Here is a 19,860-nt window from a genome sequence, read left to right as displayed (position 1 = left end):
AATACCTCTCATAAATACATGCAGTGATGAAGTCAATCTCTCCTCCTCTTTCAGCCAGATTGACATGCATATTATGAATATTAGCTCTCTGTGTGCATCAAAGGGCCAGCCATGCTGCCCTGTTCTGAACCAATTGCAATTTTCCTAAGTCCTTTTTTGTGGCACCTGACCACACGACTGAACAGTAATCCAGGTGCAACAACATTAGGGCCTGTAGGACCTGCCTACAGGCAGAGCAGCGCCTTATCATAGACATACTTCTCCCCATCTTAGCTACTGTTGTATCAATATGTTTTGACCATGGCAGTTTACAATCCAGGGCTAAAGAAAGCAATCCAATGTTATTTGTTGCCTAGACTTTACTGCAAATGACACTCAAGTCTTGAGAAAAAAAATCGATGCACTAATATTACAGTTAGTCATGACAGCCTTTATAATATAACGCTTGTGACCACACACATCTAAATATTGCCCTTGGGAACCAATCTTAAAGTAGAAACAGAATTAAACAAACAGGCATTCTATTTTTGCTCTATTATAGCGGCCACTATAGACATCGATCAAGTGCACAAGGCTACATGTGTGCAAAAATAACATTCACTGAGTAAAACATGTAATAAGTGGTACTGTCAAGTTCAACACAACAAAAGCAATATCTTTGGGGTACACTGCATTAATACATTATACACTTTCTGCCTGTGGACATCTGTTCTACAATGTGTCAGCAGAGCATGATGCCCTTTCTTGGCATAATTGAACTTTCAGGCAGAGAGTACACCTGCCATACCCCTTTCATCCACTGTATTGAAAAAGTGAGAAAGAGGGAAAGTGTGTGGTGTTCCTTTCACCCCTATAGTGACATTCAGCTTAAACCAGGCCCAGCTCCAGCTCCACTTCTTTAACAAGCAATGCCTCATTTTCACTATATTCTCTAATTCTGAAAATTAACCACATACTGTAGAGGGAAAACATTAGTTCACAGGATAGTAGTTAGTTCGTTAACTAGTTAACATTTCACGCAGATTGCCAGTGTCCAGTAAGGAACGAACGGCAAGGAGTCGTACAACGTCACCAGTTAATACTATAGCGAATTGGTTAGGTTACTAACGTTAGCTCATCTGTTGTTGTAACGTTAGCTAACACCATAAATTCAATTATTTGATCAGTTAAGTTGGCTAATGTTGCTCAATATATCTGACTTGCTAACGGATAATTCGATCCAGCAAGCAAGATACTTAACAATACTTGTTCCACCACAATTTCTCCCTCAACTAAAAACTTTCCAAATGCCAGTTGTTTTTCGGTTACAGTTCATGAAGTACGCAACGTCACCTTCTCACCCCGGTCTCCTTACCTAATCGTTATCGTTCGGAGAACGCGCTGCTTGCTGTACGTTAACCCACAAACTGCCTTTCCACTCTCCCGCTGTCTTTCCAGAGCGTGCGCGTCTCTTCAGTCGCGTGCGGCTTTCTGCCATGTGAACGATTGGCTGAGCCTTGGATACAGCATGTATTACTCCAAACGCGCATCACTCGTTCTCATACAGCTTGTAATCATCCAACCCCCCCCCCCCCCCTAAACTTTTCTCATTGGACCTGAACAAATCACTTAGGTCACCTATTTTGCATTCAAAATGGCGAATTTCGCCAAAAGGTGACTAGCTTCGCATCCCCAATGTTAACATGATGTATTTGGGGAAGCAAGGGAAGAGGAGAGGAGCAACACCAGTGCTTTCCAGGGGATAATTCCGGTTGGTTCTCTGCCCCAGGAAGATAAGAAGACATGAGTATCCAGCTGGTAATTTGAGGGATCTTCCGTGGCTGGAGACACAGTGATAAATAGCTGCTTGGGACTGGCAAGGTACAGTAATGATAGCACAATACAAAAACTGAAAAATCACATTTACATAAGTATTCAGACCCTTTACTCAGGACTTTGTTGAAGCGCCTTTGGCAGCGATTACAGCCTCAAATCTTCTTTGGTATGACGCTACTAGCTTGGCACACCTGTATTTGGGGAGTTTCTCCCATTATTCTCTGCTGATCCTCTCAAACTTCAGGTTGGATGGGGAGCGTCGCTGCACAGCTATTTTCAGGTCTCTCCAGAGATGTTCGATCCTGCATTGTCTTGGCTGTGTGCTTAGGTTCATTGTCCTATTGGAAGGTAAACCTTCACCCCAGTCTGAGGTCCTGAGTGCGCTGGAGCAGGTTTTCATCATATTCATTTTATTTTGCACGATCCAGATTAGTCTCCCTGTCCTTGCAGCTGAAAAACATCCCCACAGCATGATGCTGCCACCACCATGCTTTACCGTAGGGATGGTGCCAAGTTTCCCACAGATGTGACACGTGGCTTTCAGGCCAATCTTGGTTTCATCAGACCAGTGAATCTTGTTTTTCATGGTCTCAGAGTACTTTAGGTGCCTTTTGGCAAACTCCAAGCAGGCTGTCATGTGCCTTTTACTGAGGAGCAGCTTCCTTCTGGCCACTCTACCATAAAGGCCTGATTGGTGGAGTGCTACAGAGATGGGTGTCCTTCTGGATGGTTCTCCCATTTCCACAGAGGAGCTCTGGAACTCGGTTAGAGTGACCATTGGGTTCTTGGTCACCTCCCTGACCAAGGCCCTTCTCCCCTGATTGCTCAGGTCCAGCACTAGAAAGAGTCTTGGTGGTTCCAAACTTCTTCCATTTAAGAATGATGGAGGTCACTGTGTTCTTGGGGAGTTCAATCTTGGCTCAATCAGACCTTTTTTGGTACCCTTCCCCATATCTGTGCCTCGACAAAATTCCTTCGACCTCATAGCTTGATTTTTGCTCTGACATGCACTGTCAACTGTGGGACATCATATAGACAGGTGTGTGCCTTTCCAAATCATGTCCAATCAATTGAATTTACTGCAGGTGGACTCCAATGAAGTTGTAGAAACATCTCAAGGATGATCAATGGAAACAGGATGCACCTGAGCTCAATTTTGAGTCTCATAGGGTCTGGATCATGCAAAAACCAGCCTCAATGGTAAGACATTCTCACACAGCATTCCATACATAGGTAATGCTATTGGTGGTGGCATAAGAGTCTGTTAATTTCCATCTTTGAAGTCTAGCGAAATACATTGAAATCGATAAGAAACAATACTGTGCAGCCGTATTCATTGACCTGGCCAAGGCTTTCGACTCTGTCAATCACCACATCCTCATCGGCAGACTCGATAGCCTTGGTTTCTCAAATGATTGCCTCGCCTGGTTCACCAACTACTTCTCTGATAGAGTTCAGTGTGTCAAATCGGAGGGCCTGTTTTTCGGGCCTCTGGCAGTCTCTATGGGGGTGCCACAGGGTTCAATTCTCTGGCCGACTCTCTTCTCTGTATACATCAATGATGTTGCTCTTGCTGCTGGTGAGTCTCTGATCCACCTCTACGCAGACGACACCATTCTGTATACTTCTGGCCCTTCTTTGGACACTGTGTTAACAACCCTCCAGACAAGCTTCAATGCCATACAACTCTCCTTCCGTGGCCTCCAACTGCTCTTAAATACAAGTAAAACTAAATGCATGCTCTTCAACCGATCGCTGCCTGCACCTGCCCGCCCGTCTAGCATCACTACTCTGGACGGTTCTGACTTAGAATATGTGAACATCTACAAATACCTAGGTGTCTGGTTAGACTGTAAACTCTCCTTCCAGACTCACATCAAACATCTACAATCCTAAATCAAATCTAGAATTGGCTTCCTATTTCGCAACAAAGCATCCTTCACTCATGCTGCCAAACATACCCTCGTAAAACTGACCATCCTACCAATCCTCGACTTCGGCGATGTCATTTACGAAATAGCCTCCAATACCTTACTCAATAAATTGGATGCAGTCTATCACAGTGCCATCTGTTTTGTCACCAAAGCCCCATATACTACCCACTACTGCGACCTGTACGCTCTCGTTGGCTGGCCCTCGCTTCATACTCATCGCCAAACCCACTAGCTCCAGGTCATCTACAAGACCCTGCTAGGTAAAGTCCCCCTTATCTCAGCTCACTGGTCACCATAGCAGCACCCACTTGTAGCACGCGCTCCAGAAGGTATGTCCCTCTGGTCACCCCCAAAACCAATTTTTCCTTTGGCCGCCTCGCCTTCCAGTTCTCTGCTGGCAATGACTGGAACGAACTCCAAAAATCTCTGAAACTGGAAACACTTATCTCCCTCACTAGCTTTAAGCACCAGCTGTCAGAGCAGCTCACAGACTACTGCACCTGTATATAGTCCATCTATAATTTAGCCCAAACAACTACCTCTTCCCCTACTGTATTTATTTATTTATTTACTTTGCTCCTTTGCACCCCATTATTTTTATTTCTACTTTGCACATTCTTCCATTGCAAATCTACCATTCCAGTGTTTTACTTACTATATTGTGTTTACTTCGCCACCATGGCCTTTTTTTTGCCATTACCTCCCTTATCTCACCTCATTTGCTCACATTGTATATAGACTTATTTTTCTACTGTATTATTGACTGTATGTTTGTTTTACTCCATGTGTAACTCTGTGTTGTTGTATGTGTCGAACTGCTTTGCTTTATCTTGGCCAGGTCGCAATTGTACATGAGAACTTGTTCTCAACTTGCCTACCTGGTTAAATAAAGGTGGAATAAAGGTGAAAAAAAACAAACATCAACATTGAAATGGTGTGGAAAGCATATTGGTGTGGGGTTGAAGAAAAGTATTTAAGGGATAATCAACTAGGGTTTATGTGTTCCATGGAAAATATTGAACGAGGTGGAAGGTGTGTTCCATGACCCGCTAGGTGAGTGGAACAGACCTTCCTCTGAATTGCATTATTTTCCAGAGAACGCATAGAGCCCCGAGTTGATTATCCCTTTTATACCATGGCTATAATTTAACACATTTGCTTTAGAAATGTGTTCAACATCCACTGAAGTAGCTAGCAAGTTTACTAGATAGCTACAGTAGTTGCCGTGGTAACCAAACCAACAGACTTGCTAGTTTAGTCAATCAAACCATCAGTCTGAGTTTACCACTATGAAAATCTAATAAAAAAATGTCAATAGTGTTTTCATTTCGACTTTTGCTTTCAAAAGCAGTCCAAACATAGAACATGTAAGAATGAACTATAGCCATTGAATTCTACCTTCCAAATATATCTTGCATTATAGGGAAATAATACAAGCTCTAGAATGCCCTTCTTACCCATGCATCTAGTTTTAACCTATTACTTACAGCAGCTACGGTGCTAATAAGTGAACTGGTCAATCCTGCATCCCCCCACCACTCCCTTGCTAATGTTGTTATTTAGTAACAGCACAGTTTCTTTACTGTCACCATGGTCACAGGGGGAGAGTATTTGTTGTTATAAGGCTTTGACCTGTGAGAGCTGGTAACCATGGAAACCCTTTTTGAAAAAGGACTCACCAGAAATGTTTATGGGTGTCATCACTTCCCTGGTCTCCTTCTGTTCCCCCTTCTGTGTTTTTGCCCAAGGCTTCTGTGTCTGGGAGGTTGTGTTGCATTGTGCCAGTGTGGGCATGGCACGACCCAGAGAGCCAACCGGGAGACTGAGGCTGGGGCCCAGCCATCTCTGTGCTACATCTAGGACTGTCAAATGGTACAAAGAACCAGAATGGAAGAGATCTCTGTTTGAAGGGTTATGTAACATCAGTGTGTTTATGTTATTTATAAAACACACTGTGCCAGGTCACTTTCAAACACTGGACTAACATTGGACTAATGACACTCCCTAGATCCTTTTCACATTTGTTTTTAAATTATGTGCAAAGACAATTTCGTGCTCCAGCATCATTATTCTTAGTTAGTTTGGCCTGGGTAAAGTAAGAACCCCCCTTTGTTGTTATTTTATGTTTACAGAATCATTGAAACACTGTTTTTCTTTCCCAAAATGTATTTTGAAATGATGAAACAAATAGTGTTGGTATAGTGGTAGGGTCATTCCAGGAAATGAGTCCCTTCTGGTGACCTAATGAAACTCTTAAGGAAATGTTCTCTAAAGTTGTGGGAACATTTGTTGTTAGCTGAGTTTTGGATAGTCTAACTTGGAGAGAAAATAAACTGTTTTATTTCACCTAATTTGAACGTTCTGTCATGAAGAGCACATGTTCAACTTAATAAAAATCGTGTTTTCCCATCATAAGAGGTTGAATAAAAAAATGACTATAGTCAGTGCATATTAAGTGCCAAATATCGGGGTAACCGCAACATTTAATATGGAAGCTTGTTGTGTGAAACAGAGAAGGGCACTTGAAAGAAAGCATTTTACAAAATGTATTTTTTTTAAATAATTTTAGCCTGTTCCTATATGGGTAACAGGGTTGACATGTTATGTTCAACCCACTCAGTTTTCCACCACAAAACACCAGAAAATGGCCAAAAAGCGTAGAAGCAGCTCTGCTTTTACACTATGATTTGACTATTAGATATTCAATGTTTCTTTTCAAAAACATCTTTAAAAGAAATAGTTTCACCATATTAAAACGAGAGTTCAGTTCACGTAACAGGGTTGACCTTAAAATGACGGCCAGGTTTTTTTTTTTTTTTACCTTAAAATTAATAACTAAATCATGTGAAATAAATAATAATCTTCAGAAATGAATTTGTTAAAGCAATAAAATAACTAAGGGCTTTACAATGATGGTGAAAGTGGGGTTAAGTGGGTTAGAATCTTTCTTGAAGTCACAGAGGGTGCACAAATGGAGATCTAAAATTCAGAAGTCTTTATTCATTTAAAAAAATATGATTTATTGAATTTTCCATGTGGTCTATATTAAAGGGCACTTCATTTAATTTAACAGTCTTTTAACATTCAATATTGGTGCACAATTTCTACTTAAAATATCAAAGAGACAAAAAAGGGACTCATTTCATGGAAGGACCCAGTACCACATTGAATGTATTATACACTATGTCATAATGAGAAATAACACATTTAATCATCATTGATATTAAATAGAAATCTGAATGTAACAGTCCAGCTAAAGATTTCCCAATCCAGGAGGTATTAGATTGACATGACCATACATTCAGTTAACTCTTAAAGGCTCGCATGTGTTTTTTTTTTGGCTAGGGTCAGGAATGTGAGTCATATTAGGCACTGCACTGACCCCCTCTGTAGTTGGGAAGGCCTCATCTAAACCATACATGTTCCAAAACACTTTGTATTTAAGTCCAACAAAACAAAAACATTCTCTAGATTCCAGCTAGAACACTTGATGATAAATACATAATTGTACACCTATACAGTATATGATATGCATATTTCATGTATTTACACCCATTTTGGGTACAGTACAAATTATTTGATTGCAGATCAACCTGTTCTGCAGACTCTCACACTGAGAATCTACAAACGGCTGCTGGGGAGACTAACTGTCCCAGTCTCTCCCTTGCTCCTCCACTGTGACCAGACATACGTCACATAAAACATGCCCCTGTGCTGAATACCAGAGTGTTCTGGGCCAGTCGGGGCCATCCCATCTGGCAGGTAGCAAAGACATGACTGGGTAAGTGCATGACTGGGTAAGACTCCTGAGAGAGCCTATTGGAGGGCCCTATGTCCCTGTTGTGTCTGTCCTAGCTGTCGGTAAAGTTCCGGTAAAGGGGTGGGGCCTACCTGGCCATGGGCGCACACTCTCCCAGGTGTATCCTGAGCACGCCCTGGCTGTGGAGTCTAAGCAGGTGGTCAAACTCAGCGGGCATAGCGTGCACCGTCTTCTTACTCTGCCTGTCGTCGTAGTAATGGTTGGTGAGGGGCTGGTGTCGGAGGGGGTGTTCATTAAAGGGCCAGAACCCATAGAGATGCACGTTGGCGCACAGCTCCAGCGCCAGGCTAGCCACGATGAGTCCTGTGCTGAGGCGTACCGTCCGCAGGCCCTGGCCCTGCCAGAAGTGCGCCAGACTCTGTAGGTACTCTGGGTTGAGGAAGACAGGCCGCAAGGGGCTGTCAAAGTCCTGGATGGTGTAGAGGGCCCGCAGAGACACAGGCGTGTTGGGGCCATACGAGAAGGCTGGCAAGAGCATCAGGGAGTCGCCATAGCTACGCAGGCTCTCCACGAAGGGCCGACGACGCTCCTGCAGTCCCCCATATCTGAGAGAGGATGGTAATGGAGAGAAAAAGAGAGCGGTGAAGAACAGCTGGAGGAGATGAATTTGACCAGCACCAGAATATATGATCAAGTAATTTCTTAATCCACCATAAAACACCAGGTGATAAGCAGTATGAGAAGCCCAATGAACTCCGAAACTCACTTCTCCATGAGGATGCTGGGATTAGCTGTCACCAGGTCTGTCTTGTTGCCCACGTCTCTCTCATAGCCGTTCTCCAGAGGAGGGAGATTACACCTGAGAAAGGGAGACATAGAGGGAAGTGGTCAGTGAATTTGTTTCTAACAATGTTTGAGAGGAAAGGGTAATTATTGTGGAGTAATTTTTCTGTCTCACACCTGATAACAAACTGGGCGGAGTCGATTTTCTCTCCACAGCTGCTATTAGCTAGGATTCCCCCATTCCCAACAACAGAACACGTATCCCATGTTGTATTCACAAAAGGATTCTCCTGTAGGCAACACAACATGTGTCATGTCACTCTCTTTCTTAAACACACACTCACACACACTAATTATTGAGGTGACACTCTGGACCAGCTCAACAAACCTTAGCAAAGGTGCTGAACAGTTCAGGGGTCACCTGAAGAGGCTTCCTCTTCTCTCCATCGTACACAACCTTTGACCCCAGAGGAGTGTTGGCCTGTGTCACCATAGCCTTGGTAAGTCCATGACATCTGTTACTCAGAAGAGACCTGAGAACACAACAATAACCTTTTGATTATAAGATAAAGACACAGTATTAAAAGCGAACTGTAAATGAGTCATGTACTTCAAACACACATTTCTCTTATTTTGAAACAGTCTGTTTGATAAGTTAGGTATAAAAACCTACTGGTGATAAATGTAAGAAAATATCAGATATAGGAATACATAAACAAGGCCTCATCTTCATCTTGATATAAATATACAAATTGGAAAGGAATGTTTATTGAAAAGTATTGTCTTTTAGAATGTCCTTCCTTTCAAGTGTTTTATTCATTTACAAAGCTCCTTACAGTTCTCTTTGGTGTTGTTTGGTGTGGTTGAAGTCTCTGTATACTCAGCTTCCTGTCTCCGCCAGAATTAGCCTGCAGAGACAGGAAGCTGAGGAAGATAGCCTTGAGAAGGGAAATACCCACTGACGCAATGTGTCGCAACAATCTTACATAACGCTGACCTCTACTTCTACTGCTACTAACAGCATGAAGAAGTAAACACTAACATTTCACAGGTCACTTCTCATGCTTTGAAGCACACTTCCACGTGCTTTGCATCTCATTCTTCTAGGAGTAGAAAGGAAACATCCCCTTTGTTATGGTTAGTGACCCTCACAAAGTGGTCTTTGGCTCATCTTGGCTGGCTTTTAGTGGGGTTCAGAGTCTGGGTTTATAGTGTGGTGATGTTTCACCTGAAATTTCTGAACTTGTCCTCCTGCTTCTTCCAGCTGTGAGAGTAGCGCTCCACCACTTTTTCAGTAACTGTATCCCTTTGACACACACACAGACACACACACACACACCACAGAACATGCAGTTATGAACCATGTAATGAAGTTAAGAACAGTAGAGAGACCGAGTGAGGTGGTTGTTGAGCAGAGAGGATGTGGGTAGTGGTTGTCAGGGCGTGTATCTAGTCTCACCTGCAGCCCTTGCATGTTCCGGAGGGGACTGGCCCAGAGTTCATAATAGGATCTTTGTGGGGGGGTCTGCCAGGTTGAACATTGCTATGTACACCAACAGGGACAGAGAAAGACAGAGAGAATAGAAGGATGAGTAGACCTCTGTTTGAACCCAGTACACCACTTATCTTGTCAACGCTTGTATAGCTGCATTGTTTGCTGTTGTATTTGCAGTGTATTGCTTGAGTTTACCATGTTACCTTCGTTGAATTAATTGTGTTGATGTGGTAATTTACAGTGTGTTCACATTAAACCAATAGCTGAATGTTGTGCATACTATAAACAACAACCTGGTGAGCTAAAGGGTTACTGAAGGGTAAACACAGCTGTTTAAGCGTGTTTTAATTGTTCAAACAGGAAACCCAAACGCTTTTACAGCAGCATTACAAACGGCAGTGCCAACCCCAAATTAACTGAAAGACAAGGGACTTTATCAAAAACAGTCTGAGAAGAAATCCAAGGGCAAGGTCAAGCCTGAACTTACTACATACAGATAATCCCCCTTGAAGTGAGCTAGAAAGAGATATTTTAAGAACACACCACAGAGGGTACATGGGTTTCCCTGCTCCACAATGTGACACTCTTGTAGACAGTTATTTATGGCGGGATAATTGTCATATCCTGCAGATGGTGAATGTCAAACAACACTTAGTTCTATGATTAATCTGAGTCTAACGTCACATTCAGACAGTTAGTTTCATCGAGACGTGACTGGGGGGGGGGGGGGGGGGGCGTCTCTCAAGTGTCACTGTCACAGAAGGGCAGACACTAAGCTACAACAAGCCAACAGTGTGTTCATCAAGCGTGTTTTGGTAACAGCACGAGAAGACCTTTTACAGTGACTTCTCGATCTCAATCTCTTGTTCTGTTCCCCCTTTCACTTACTTATCTTCGCCTGCCTACAGGCGACATCATCCTTTCCCACAGAAAACAGATCACTATTTAAAATCAACGTCTAACAGAGCACACCTACAAGCACATGCTAGGTTCGTATGTTTTTATAAAACAATGGGGTCGAGGGGAGATAAGATCTGCTATAATATTTTTTGGGTGTGAGTATGATATTTCAAAATGCACCAACGTTGAGCCTTCCATGTGCCTTTGCAACACCTTCCTCTTATTCTACCTACACTGTCAAATAAACAGTTGAGTTCGCTTCAGCACAAGTTGTAAAATTAGAACAGGTTGTCCAGAGTCCATTAATAGTGGTCTGGTTTAAATCCACAGTCAGTTAAAGACTTTGGGATTTATGATCTGAAATACATCAGCTCTGCTGGGGCACAAACAGAAGTTTCTCTCTCTCTCTCTCTCTCTCTCTCTCTCTCTCTCTCTCTTTTCCACCACATAATCAGGGTGTGTCAGTGGTTTAGTTAAGATACCCACAGTAACAAGCATTGAGAAAAACCAACCATTGCTCTGAGGAGAGAGAGAGAAGAGAGAAAAGGGGAGTTGGTGGAGGGGGTACCAGTGAACAGGCATAACCACCAACACTAAACATATCATATTTCACCCCCTGCACAACTCTTACCTTGTTCCAGTAGAGCAGCTACTCACACCAACCGATGTGAAACAATCACACATTAAAAGCAAAAGTGTGGAGACTCACTCCCTTCTGTCCTCTCTGTGCCTGTCTGGAGTATATGATGCTAGCTACCACCAGCCAGGCCTAATCCCCCAACCTAGCCCGTGGCTAAAGGCTCCAACACCTGCCCAGTCGAGGGGGAGGAAGTTGGGGAGAAGGGATGTGAAAGGGAGTGGGACTTACCGGTCTCTGAAGACATACCAGACGAGTGCAGTCAGGACAGTCCCCAGGATGGACAGGGTGAGCATAAAGCAGAACAGTCCCCTCATGCCTCTCTCCCCCTACTACGTCCTCTGGCTGGCCCTCTTCTCTCTCTCTCCCTCTCTTCTAGTGTCCCTCACTCAGCACTGACACATTAGTTTGTTTTGGCACCTTTCCCCTGTTTCATTTTCTTTTTTTTTACCTCTCATGCACCCTCCTCCCTCCCTTGCCTTTTCTCCCCGATTGTACTTCACTGCTCACTCTCGCTCTTTCTGACTGGTTAATATTTCTGTCTCACTCACTCCCCCCTCCTTTTTCACCCTCGCTCTCTCTCCCACTTGCTCTCTTTCTGAGCGTTTCCAGGCACACCGCTTCTGTAAGCAGGCTATCATATCTCTGTCTGTGCCCTATAAAAATACCTCATGCGCCTCTCTCCTTTCTTTCTCTCCTTTCCCCCCTCTTTTCTCCCTCTCCACTCGGCTCCTGTAGAACTACAATGTCCGTCTTGTCCTCACGCCCTCCTTTACGTAGATTGATGTGTCTTGTTTTCTTTCATCTCTCTTTCTGGCTTCCTCTTTCTCACTCCTTCATTGAGAGCACACCATGCTCTTACTTTCTGTCCACTGTAGTCCCAGAGCTCAAGCTGTTGCTCCTTCTGCATTTTCCAACCCCACCCCTGAGCCCCAGCCTTCTCTGCACTTTCCCCCTCCCTCCCTCCCTCTCTTCCTGTAATATCCGTCCCACCCCCATCCGAACCCCCTCTTCTCTCCCCTCCTCTGCATGTAGAGCAGCCAGTAATTTAATTCCCTGGTACTGAATTAGCCCAGGGTCTGCCTCTTGACTTGTGTGTATGAGTGTGTGTAGTGTATGTACGTGTGTATGTGTTGTGTGAGCGTCTGTTTGGCAGGGATTTATTTTTCCCCTAGCCAATGATGGTCAGAGTAGGCTAGGGGAAGGGGCTATCGGCCAATCAGATCGACGGTTTCCCTGTTCTCTATCTCGTGCCCTTCTTTGACTGCCCCGTTACATATCTGGCTGGCTCTGCAAGTTTACTTTCTAGGTGGTTTGCAGGCTCAATCTCAACTTTGTTTACAGCATCAGGCATGAGTTCTAAGAAGCTATTAATGAATACAACTTTTCTCACCCTGAGAGATGATGAGAGAGAAAGAGGGAGAAAAATATATACAGTGCCTTGCGAAAGTATTCGGCCCCTTTGAACTTTGCGATCTTTTGCCACATTTCAGGCTTCAAACATAAAGATATAAAACTGTATTTTTTTGTGAAGAATCAACAACAAGTGGGACACAATCATGAAGTGGAACGACATTTATTGGATATTTCAAACTTTTTTAACAAATCAAAAACTGAAAAATTGGGCGTGCAAAATTATTCAGCCCCCTTAAGTTAATACTTTGTAGCGCCACCTTTTGCTGCGATTACAGCTGTAAGTCGCTTGGGGTATGTCTCTATCAGTGGGGATTGACAGTGGGGATGGTGTGTTCAGGGTGATGAGCTGTGTTGCTTTTACGCCAAACATAACGTTTTGCATTGTTGCCAAAAAGTTCCATTTTGGTTTCATCTGACCAGAGCACCTTCTTCCACATGTTTGGTGTGTCTCCCAGGTGGCTTGTGGCAAACTTTAAACAACACTTTTTATGGATATCTTTAAGAAATGGCTTTCTTCTTGCCACTCTTCCATAAAGGCCAGATTTGTGCAATATACGACTGATTGTTGTCCTATGGACAGAGTCTCCCACCTCAGCTGTAGATCTCTGCAGTTCATCCAGAGTGATCATGGGCCTCTTGGCTGCATCTCTGATCAGTCTTCTCCTTGTATGAGCTGAAAGTTTAGAGGGACGGCCAGGTCTTGGTAGATTTGCAGTGGTCTGATACTCCTTCCATTTCAATATTATCGCTTGCACAGTGCTCCTTGGGATGTTTAAAGCTTGGGAAATCTTTTTGTATCCAAATCCGGCTTTAAACTTCTTCACAACAGTATCTCGGACCTGCCTGGTGTGTTCCTTGTTCTTCATGATGCTCTCTGCGCTTTTAACGGACCTCTGAGACTATCACAGTGCAGGTGTATTTATACGGAGACTTGATTACACACAGGTGGATTGTATTTATCATCATTAGTCATTTAGGTCAACATTGGATCATTCAGAGATCCTCACTGAACTTCTGGAGAGAGTTTGCTGCACTGAAAGTAAAGGGGCTGAATAATTTTGCACGCCCAATTTTTTAGTTTTTGATTTGTTAAAAAAGTTTGAAATATCCAATAAATGTCGTTCCACTTCATGATTGTGTCCCACTTGTTGTTGATTCTTCACAAAAAAATACAGTTTTATATCTTTATGTTTGAAGCCTGAAATGTGGCAAAAGGTCGCAAAGTTCAAGGGGGCCGAATACTTTCGCAAGGCACTGTACTTTGTGTACAACGCAAAACCCCAAACAATGCATGCAGAGCAGAATTAAGACTATACCTGCTAGTTATCAAAATGTAATTCTACAACCACCTAAATGGAAGCAATGCCCACACATTCCACCACAAAGACCTCACCTACAGAGAGATTAACCTAGAGAAGCGTCCCCTCAGCCAGCTGGTTCTGGGGCTCGGTTCACAAACACAAACAGACCCTACAGAGCCCCAGGCCAGCAAAACAATTAGTCCCAACCAAATTATGAGAAAGCAAAAAGATAACTATTTGACACACTGGAAAGAATCAACCAAAACAACAGAGCAAATTGGAATGCTATCTTTTCCTAAACAGATAGTACACAGTGGCGGAATAACTGACCACCGTGACTGACGCAAAATTAAGAAAATCCTTGACTATGTACAGACTCAGTCAGCATAGCCTTGCTATTGAGAAAGGTCGGCATAGACAGACCTGGCTCTCAAGAGATGACAGAATATTTGCACACTGCCCACAAAAGGAAGTGGAAACTGAGCTGCATTTCCGAACTTGCCAAATGTATGACCATATTAGACACATATTTCCAATAGATCACACAGACCCACAAAGAATTTGAAAACAAATCAAACATAGATCAATTCCCATTTCTGTTAGGTGAAATACCACAATGCGCAATCACACAGCAAGATTTGTGGCCCGTTGCCATGAGGAAAGCGCAACCAGAGGAGCACATTGTAAATACCACCAACATTTCTCTTTTTTTAATCTTCCACCACTATTCGTATTACAACTATTTACACATTGCTAAAACACTGATAATATAACACTTAAAATGCCTTTATCTTTTTGAAACCTCTTTGAGTGCAATGTTTCCTGTTCATTTCTAATAATTTTGTTAAATATGTTTCTTCTCACTTTTGTTTATTGTTTATTTCACTTGCTTTGGCAATGTGCACGTATGTTTCCCATGCTAGAGTGGTAGAGGGCTCAGGGATGAGTAGTCTGTGCTGATGAGCTGTGTGTGATGAGAACCTGTTTGTGACATAGCACTGGAGCTGGTTCAATCACCCTGGAAACTAAAGCAACACCCCCAAAATGACTGAGAGGAAGAAAGAGCGAGGAAGAAAGAAAAAAGAAAGTGAGAAACAGATGTCCTGAGGAATAATACGGGTTTGTATGGGATCCTGTTGCTTTGTATGAAACCTGTCTCCATCTCTCTCCTGTTCTGGTGGAGAGAGGGGGGAGTGTGGAATACAGAGGCAAAGAGGTGGAGGATAATGTTCAGGGTTTGGCTTTAGGAAAACCGTAGGCACGTAGGCCACACCGAAATCATGTGTATTATACACCATATATTCAAAAGTATGTGGACACCCCTTCAAATTAGGGGATTCGGCTATTTTAGCCACACCCGTTGCTGACAGGTGTATAAAATCTAACACACAGCCATGTAATCTCCATAGACAAACATTTGCAGTAGAATTGCCTTACCGAACAGCTCAGTGACTTCAACGTGACAATGTCATAGGATGCCACCTTTCCAACAAGTCAGTTCGTCAATATTTTTGGCCTGCTAGAGCTTCCCTTGTCAACTGTAAGTGCTGTTATTATGAAACGTCTAGGAGAAACAATGACTCAGCCAGGAAGTGGTAGGCTACACAAGCTCACAGAACGAGACCACCGAGTGCTGAAAATCATCTGTCCTCGGTTGCAACACTCACTTCCAAGTTCCAAACTGGCTCTGGAAGCAACGTCAACACAATAACTGTTCGTTGGGAGCTTCATGAAATGGGTTTCCATGGCCGAGCTGCCGCACACAATCACCATGCGCAATGCCAAGTGTCGGCTGGAGTGGTGTAAAGCGCACCGCCATTGGACTCTGGAGCAGTGGAAATGCGTTTTCTGGAGTGATGAACCACGCTTCACCATCTGGCAGTCAGACGGACAAATCTGGGTTTGGTGGATGGCAGGAGAACACTACCTGCCCGAATGTATAGATGCCAACTGTAAAGTTGGGTGGAGAAGGATTAATGGTCTGGGGCTGTTTTTCATGGTTTGGCTAGGCCCCTTCGTTCCAGTGAAGGGAAATCTTAACGCTACAGCATACAATGACTTTCTAGACAATTCTGTGCTTCCAAGTTGGTTGCAATCAGTTTGGGGAAGGCCCTTTCCTGTTTCAGCATGACAATGTCCCTGTGCACAAAGCGAGGTCCATACATAAATGGTTTGCTGAGATTTGTGTGGAAGAACTTGACTGCCCTGTACAAAGCCCTGACCTCAACCCCAATCGAACATATTTGGGATGAATTGGAATGCCGACTCCGAGCCAGGCCTAATCGCCCAACATCAGTGCCCGACCTCACAAATGCTCTTGTGGCTGAATGGAAGCAAGTCCCTGCAGCAATGTTCCAACATCTAATGGAAAGACTTCCCAGAAGACTGGACTTCCCAGAAGGCTGTTATAGCAGCAAAGGGGGGACCAACTCCATATTAATGCCCATGATTTTGGAGTGAGATGTTCAACGAGTAGGTGTCCACATACGTTTGGTCATGTAGTGTATGTGATCAGATTTGATCAACAAGAGATAAGTCCTGTCTTTAACTTCCAGGGAAAAGCCCCATTGATTATGAGTAGGGCTCTGTCTTAAAAGCTACCGTTAATCTGGGAAGTTGCCCAGTAGGCTGGACTGTGCAGTCTTAAGCCTCCCAAAACAATAGAGCTCTAAGAGAGGTTCTCCTGGCACATCTCACAGTATGCCCCTGCCCATGCAAAGATCCTGCTCAGTTATATAAGGGCACTAAATGTGCTACATTATGATTATGTGCAGTAAGGCTAATAAAAGATCATGAAGATCGGTCTGTTAATAACACACACTAGGATTAATAGTGTTGCTAATGTTGGATCTCACTGAGGCAATGAGGGAGCATAAGGGCAATCTGACAGTGCTATTAGCTAGCTCTGTGTAGGCAGGGAGGAAGGTGAATGGGTGAGTTGTGTAATGTTTTTGTGTACGATGACTGGTGTCTCTATGCTATGCTAGGCTCATGGATTCAGTGATTTATGTAAGCAGCTGGGCCTCCCATGGGGAATGTTTGCTATGTGTGTGCTGTGTGTTCCAATGGCCTATACCGCTGTACCATCTGGGCTTGACGATGGTCAGGGGGAGGGGTGGATGTTATGTCCTTCTAGTTCCGTTGTGTCATTTCCTATTGCAGACAGAAGAACGGACAGACAGACAGACGGACGGACATACACGGACACACGCCGACTCTTCTATCTCCTATACACAGATAACAGTATTTCCTCTCAGATAATAATATGTATCCTTTCATGATAGAAGAGGGAGTTCTGGGAAAGCTCTTTCTTCTTCAGACTGTATGAACTATGAACCTTGTGTAGATGCCAGATAAATGCCTCAGCCCTAGAGCATAAGGCCTGTGTGGAGAAGTACACGGCAGCATGCATGCCTACAAAAATTATATGATCGGGGAAGGACTGTGAAGCACTGATAAGAAAAGACAGCGCTAGCTTGGAACCCTAAAAACAACGAAAGCAGCAGGCAGCAACACTGAGTATATGATATGCTGATAGTAGAAGGAGGCAGTGTTCTCTCTCTCTCTGTCTCTCTCTCTGTCGCTCTCTCTGTTGATAAAAGTCTCATCTCATTTTCCCCGTGTTACATGCTGTCCCACACACAGCACTCCAAGCCACATTAATTCCTTCTTGTTCCAAGCAAAAATGCCTTTTTTCGTAGGGCACATTTCTAATCTTATTAAAGCCTCGCTCTCTGGGAACAACCTGCTCTCCTCTCCCCCTCCTCCCTCACTTCCCCCGCCTGACTGAATAATTCATAAATTACAAATCTAATTCAATTGAGTATACTTTAAAGTGATTAATCTATTATTCAACAGAGAGAGGAGGAATCAGTCCAGTACACTCTCGATAAATTATCAAGATTTTCTGAGTGTGTATGTGTGTGTTTACTGTTGACTTATTACAGTAGATTTGTGTATGGATAAAGGTCTGTTTGAGAGTTCTAGGTTTATCATGAATGGTTTTCTGTGTATTTAGGTGAGTGTATTTTGTACCTGTATATTTGTGTAAGTGTACATAAGTGCTGCTGGTCTTGATTGTCAAGGTGTTGGTTAAGTGTTGCTGTGTATGTTTCCAGGCTGATATAGCCCAGCTGTTCCACACAGGGAGCCTGAGAAGGAGCTTAGCTGTGGGGGTGGGATGGAGGGGAGGGGCAATTACTTCCTGCCTGTGCCCATGTGACATCACACGGCATGGCTGGGCATCTTCTGGATACAGGAGAGACGGTAACAAAAGGACCCATTGTCCCCCGGCAAATCAAATCAAATCAAATTTTATTGGCAGCATTCACAGATTTAGTAGATGTTATTGTGGGTACAACAAATTGCTTAGGTTCCGAGCTCCAACAGTGCTGTAATATCTAACAATACACACAAATCTAAAAACTAAAAGAATGGAATTAAGAAATATATAAATATTAGGATGAGCAATGTCGGAGTCCAGAGTATAAATATATATGTATATGATGGGATGTATAGACATTATGGACAGTACAGTGGCTTGCGAAAGTATTCACCCCCTTGGCATTTTTCCTATTTTGTTGCCTTACAACCTGGAATTAAAATTGATTTTTTTGGGGGGGGGGGTTTCTAAAGTTAATTTTTAATTTCACCTCAGCAAGTTGGACTATTTGTATATGACCATTACACGACATCCAAATATAAAATCAATTTAAATTACAGGTTGTAATGCAACAAAATAGGAAAAACACCAAGGGGGATGAATACTTTTGCAAGGCACTGTATATGGATATAACATGTAGTATATCTGTAGAACACGTAGGACAGAATAGTATATGTACAGCAACAGTTAAAAAGGATAGGCCTTGACTACAATACAGTATATCCAGTGTATTTGGAAGTATTCAGGCCCTTTGACTTTTTCCACATGTTGTTACTTTGTTATTCTAAAATTGATAAAATGAAATGTTTTCCTCATCAATCTACACACAATACCCCATAATGACAAAGTGAAAACAAGTTTTTGAAAACAGAAATACCTTATTTACATAACAATTCAGACCCTTTGCTATGAGACTCGAAATTGAGCTCAGGTGCAACCTGTTTCCATTGATCATCCTTGAGATGTTTCTACAACTTGATTGGAGTCCACCTGTGGTAAATTCAATTGATTGGACATGATTTGGAAAGGCACACACCTGTCTATATGAGGTCCCACAGTTGACAGTGCATGTCAGAGCAAAAACCAAGCTATGAGGTCGAAGGAATTGTCTGTAAAGATCTGAGACAGGGGGGCCCACAATGCAAATAGTCCGGGTAGACATCTGATTACCTGTTCAGGAGTCTTGTGGAGTGGGGGTAAAAACTGTTGAGAAGCCTTTGTGTCCTAGACTTGGCACTCCGGTACCACTTGCCATGCGGTAGTAGAGAGAACAGTCTATGACTGTGTTAGAGGAATTTTATTCCTATATGTTCATTAAACAAAACACCTGGTCCGTTTCTAAGAATTTGTACGATTCTTATTTGCATAAAATAGACAAAGATCAGTCTCAAGATTAATCAATAGCGTTTATTCCCGAGAGCTCTGAACATAATCCCATGTACATTAGTTTATATAACACACATTGCGTCATGTCTTACGAAAATGTCCCGCCTCCTCCTGGATCATGTCAAAACTGCTTTTCAATTCAGTTCCAACACATACACATTGCTTATCTTCTGCTACCATATGTTACAAATCTACTGCACGCCCAACGGTTTCTCCTCTCCCTGGTTGGGGACCAGACATATTTCCTGTTGTTAGTTTCACTATGATCACG

General features: G+C 43.1%; 1 protein-coding gene across 5 annotated transcripts in view; it reads right to left on the bottom strand.

Moving 5' to 3' along the window:
* The window catches only part of LOC139421140 (alpha-N-acetylneuraminide alpha-2,8-sialyltransferase-like), a 58,681-nt gene extending 39,054 nt beyond the window's left edge, over positions 1 to 19,627 (bottom strand). For 3 of the 5 annotated variants that reach the window (XM_071171738.1, XM_071171741.1, XM_071171740.1), the window contains exons 1-8: positions 11,556 to 12,200; positions 9,752 to 9,835; positions 9,521 to 9,598; positions 8,681 to 8,825; positions 8,470 to 8,582; positions 8,276 to 8,368; positions 7,641 to 8,114; positions 5,429 to 5,611 (exon numbers count right to left, since the gene is read on the bottom strand). In XM_071171738.1, coding sequence (XP_071027839.1) covers positions 5,429 to 5,611; positions 7,641 to 8,114; positions 8,276 to 8,368; positions 8,470 to 8,582; positions 8,681 to 8,825; positions 9,521 to 9,598; positions 9,752 to 9,835; positions 11,556 to 11,641 — 1,256 coding nt within the window. In that variant the 5' untranslated portion in view covers positions 11,642 to 12,200. Of the gene's footprint in view, positions 1 to 5,428; positions 5,612 to 7,640; positions 8,115 to 8,275; positions 8,369 to 8,469; positions 8,583 to 8,680; positions 8,826 to 9,520; positions 9,599 to 9,751; positions 9,836 to 11,555; positions 12,269 to 19,373 lie in introns of those variants that run through there. The other 2 variants (XM_071171739.1, XM_071171742.1) reach the window with 2 other exon arrangements.
* Between the last annotated feature and the right edge of the window lie 233 nt (positions 19,628 to 19,860).

This window comes from Oncorhynchus clarkii, chromosome 12, assembly GCF_045791955.1.
Source record: "Oncorhynchus clarkii lewisi isolate Uvic-CL-2024 chromosome 12, UVic_Ocla_1.0, whole genome shotgun sequence".
In the NCBI taxonomy this organism is placed as follows: Eukaryota; Metazoa; Chordata; class Actinopteri; order Salmoniformes; family Salmonidae; genus Oncorhynchus; species Oncorhynchus clarkii.
This window is presented reverse-complemented; position numbering and strand designations above follow the sequence as displayed.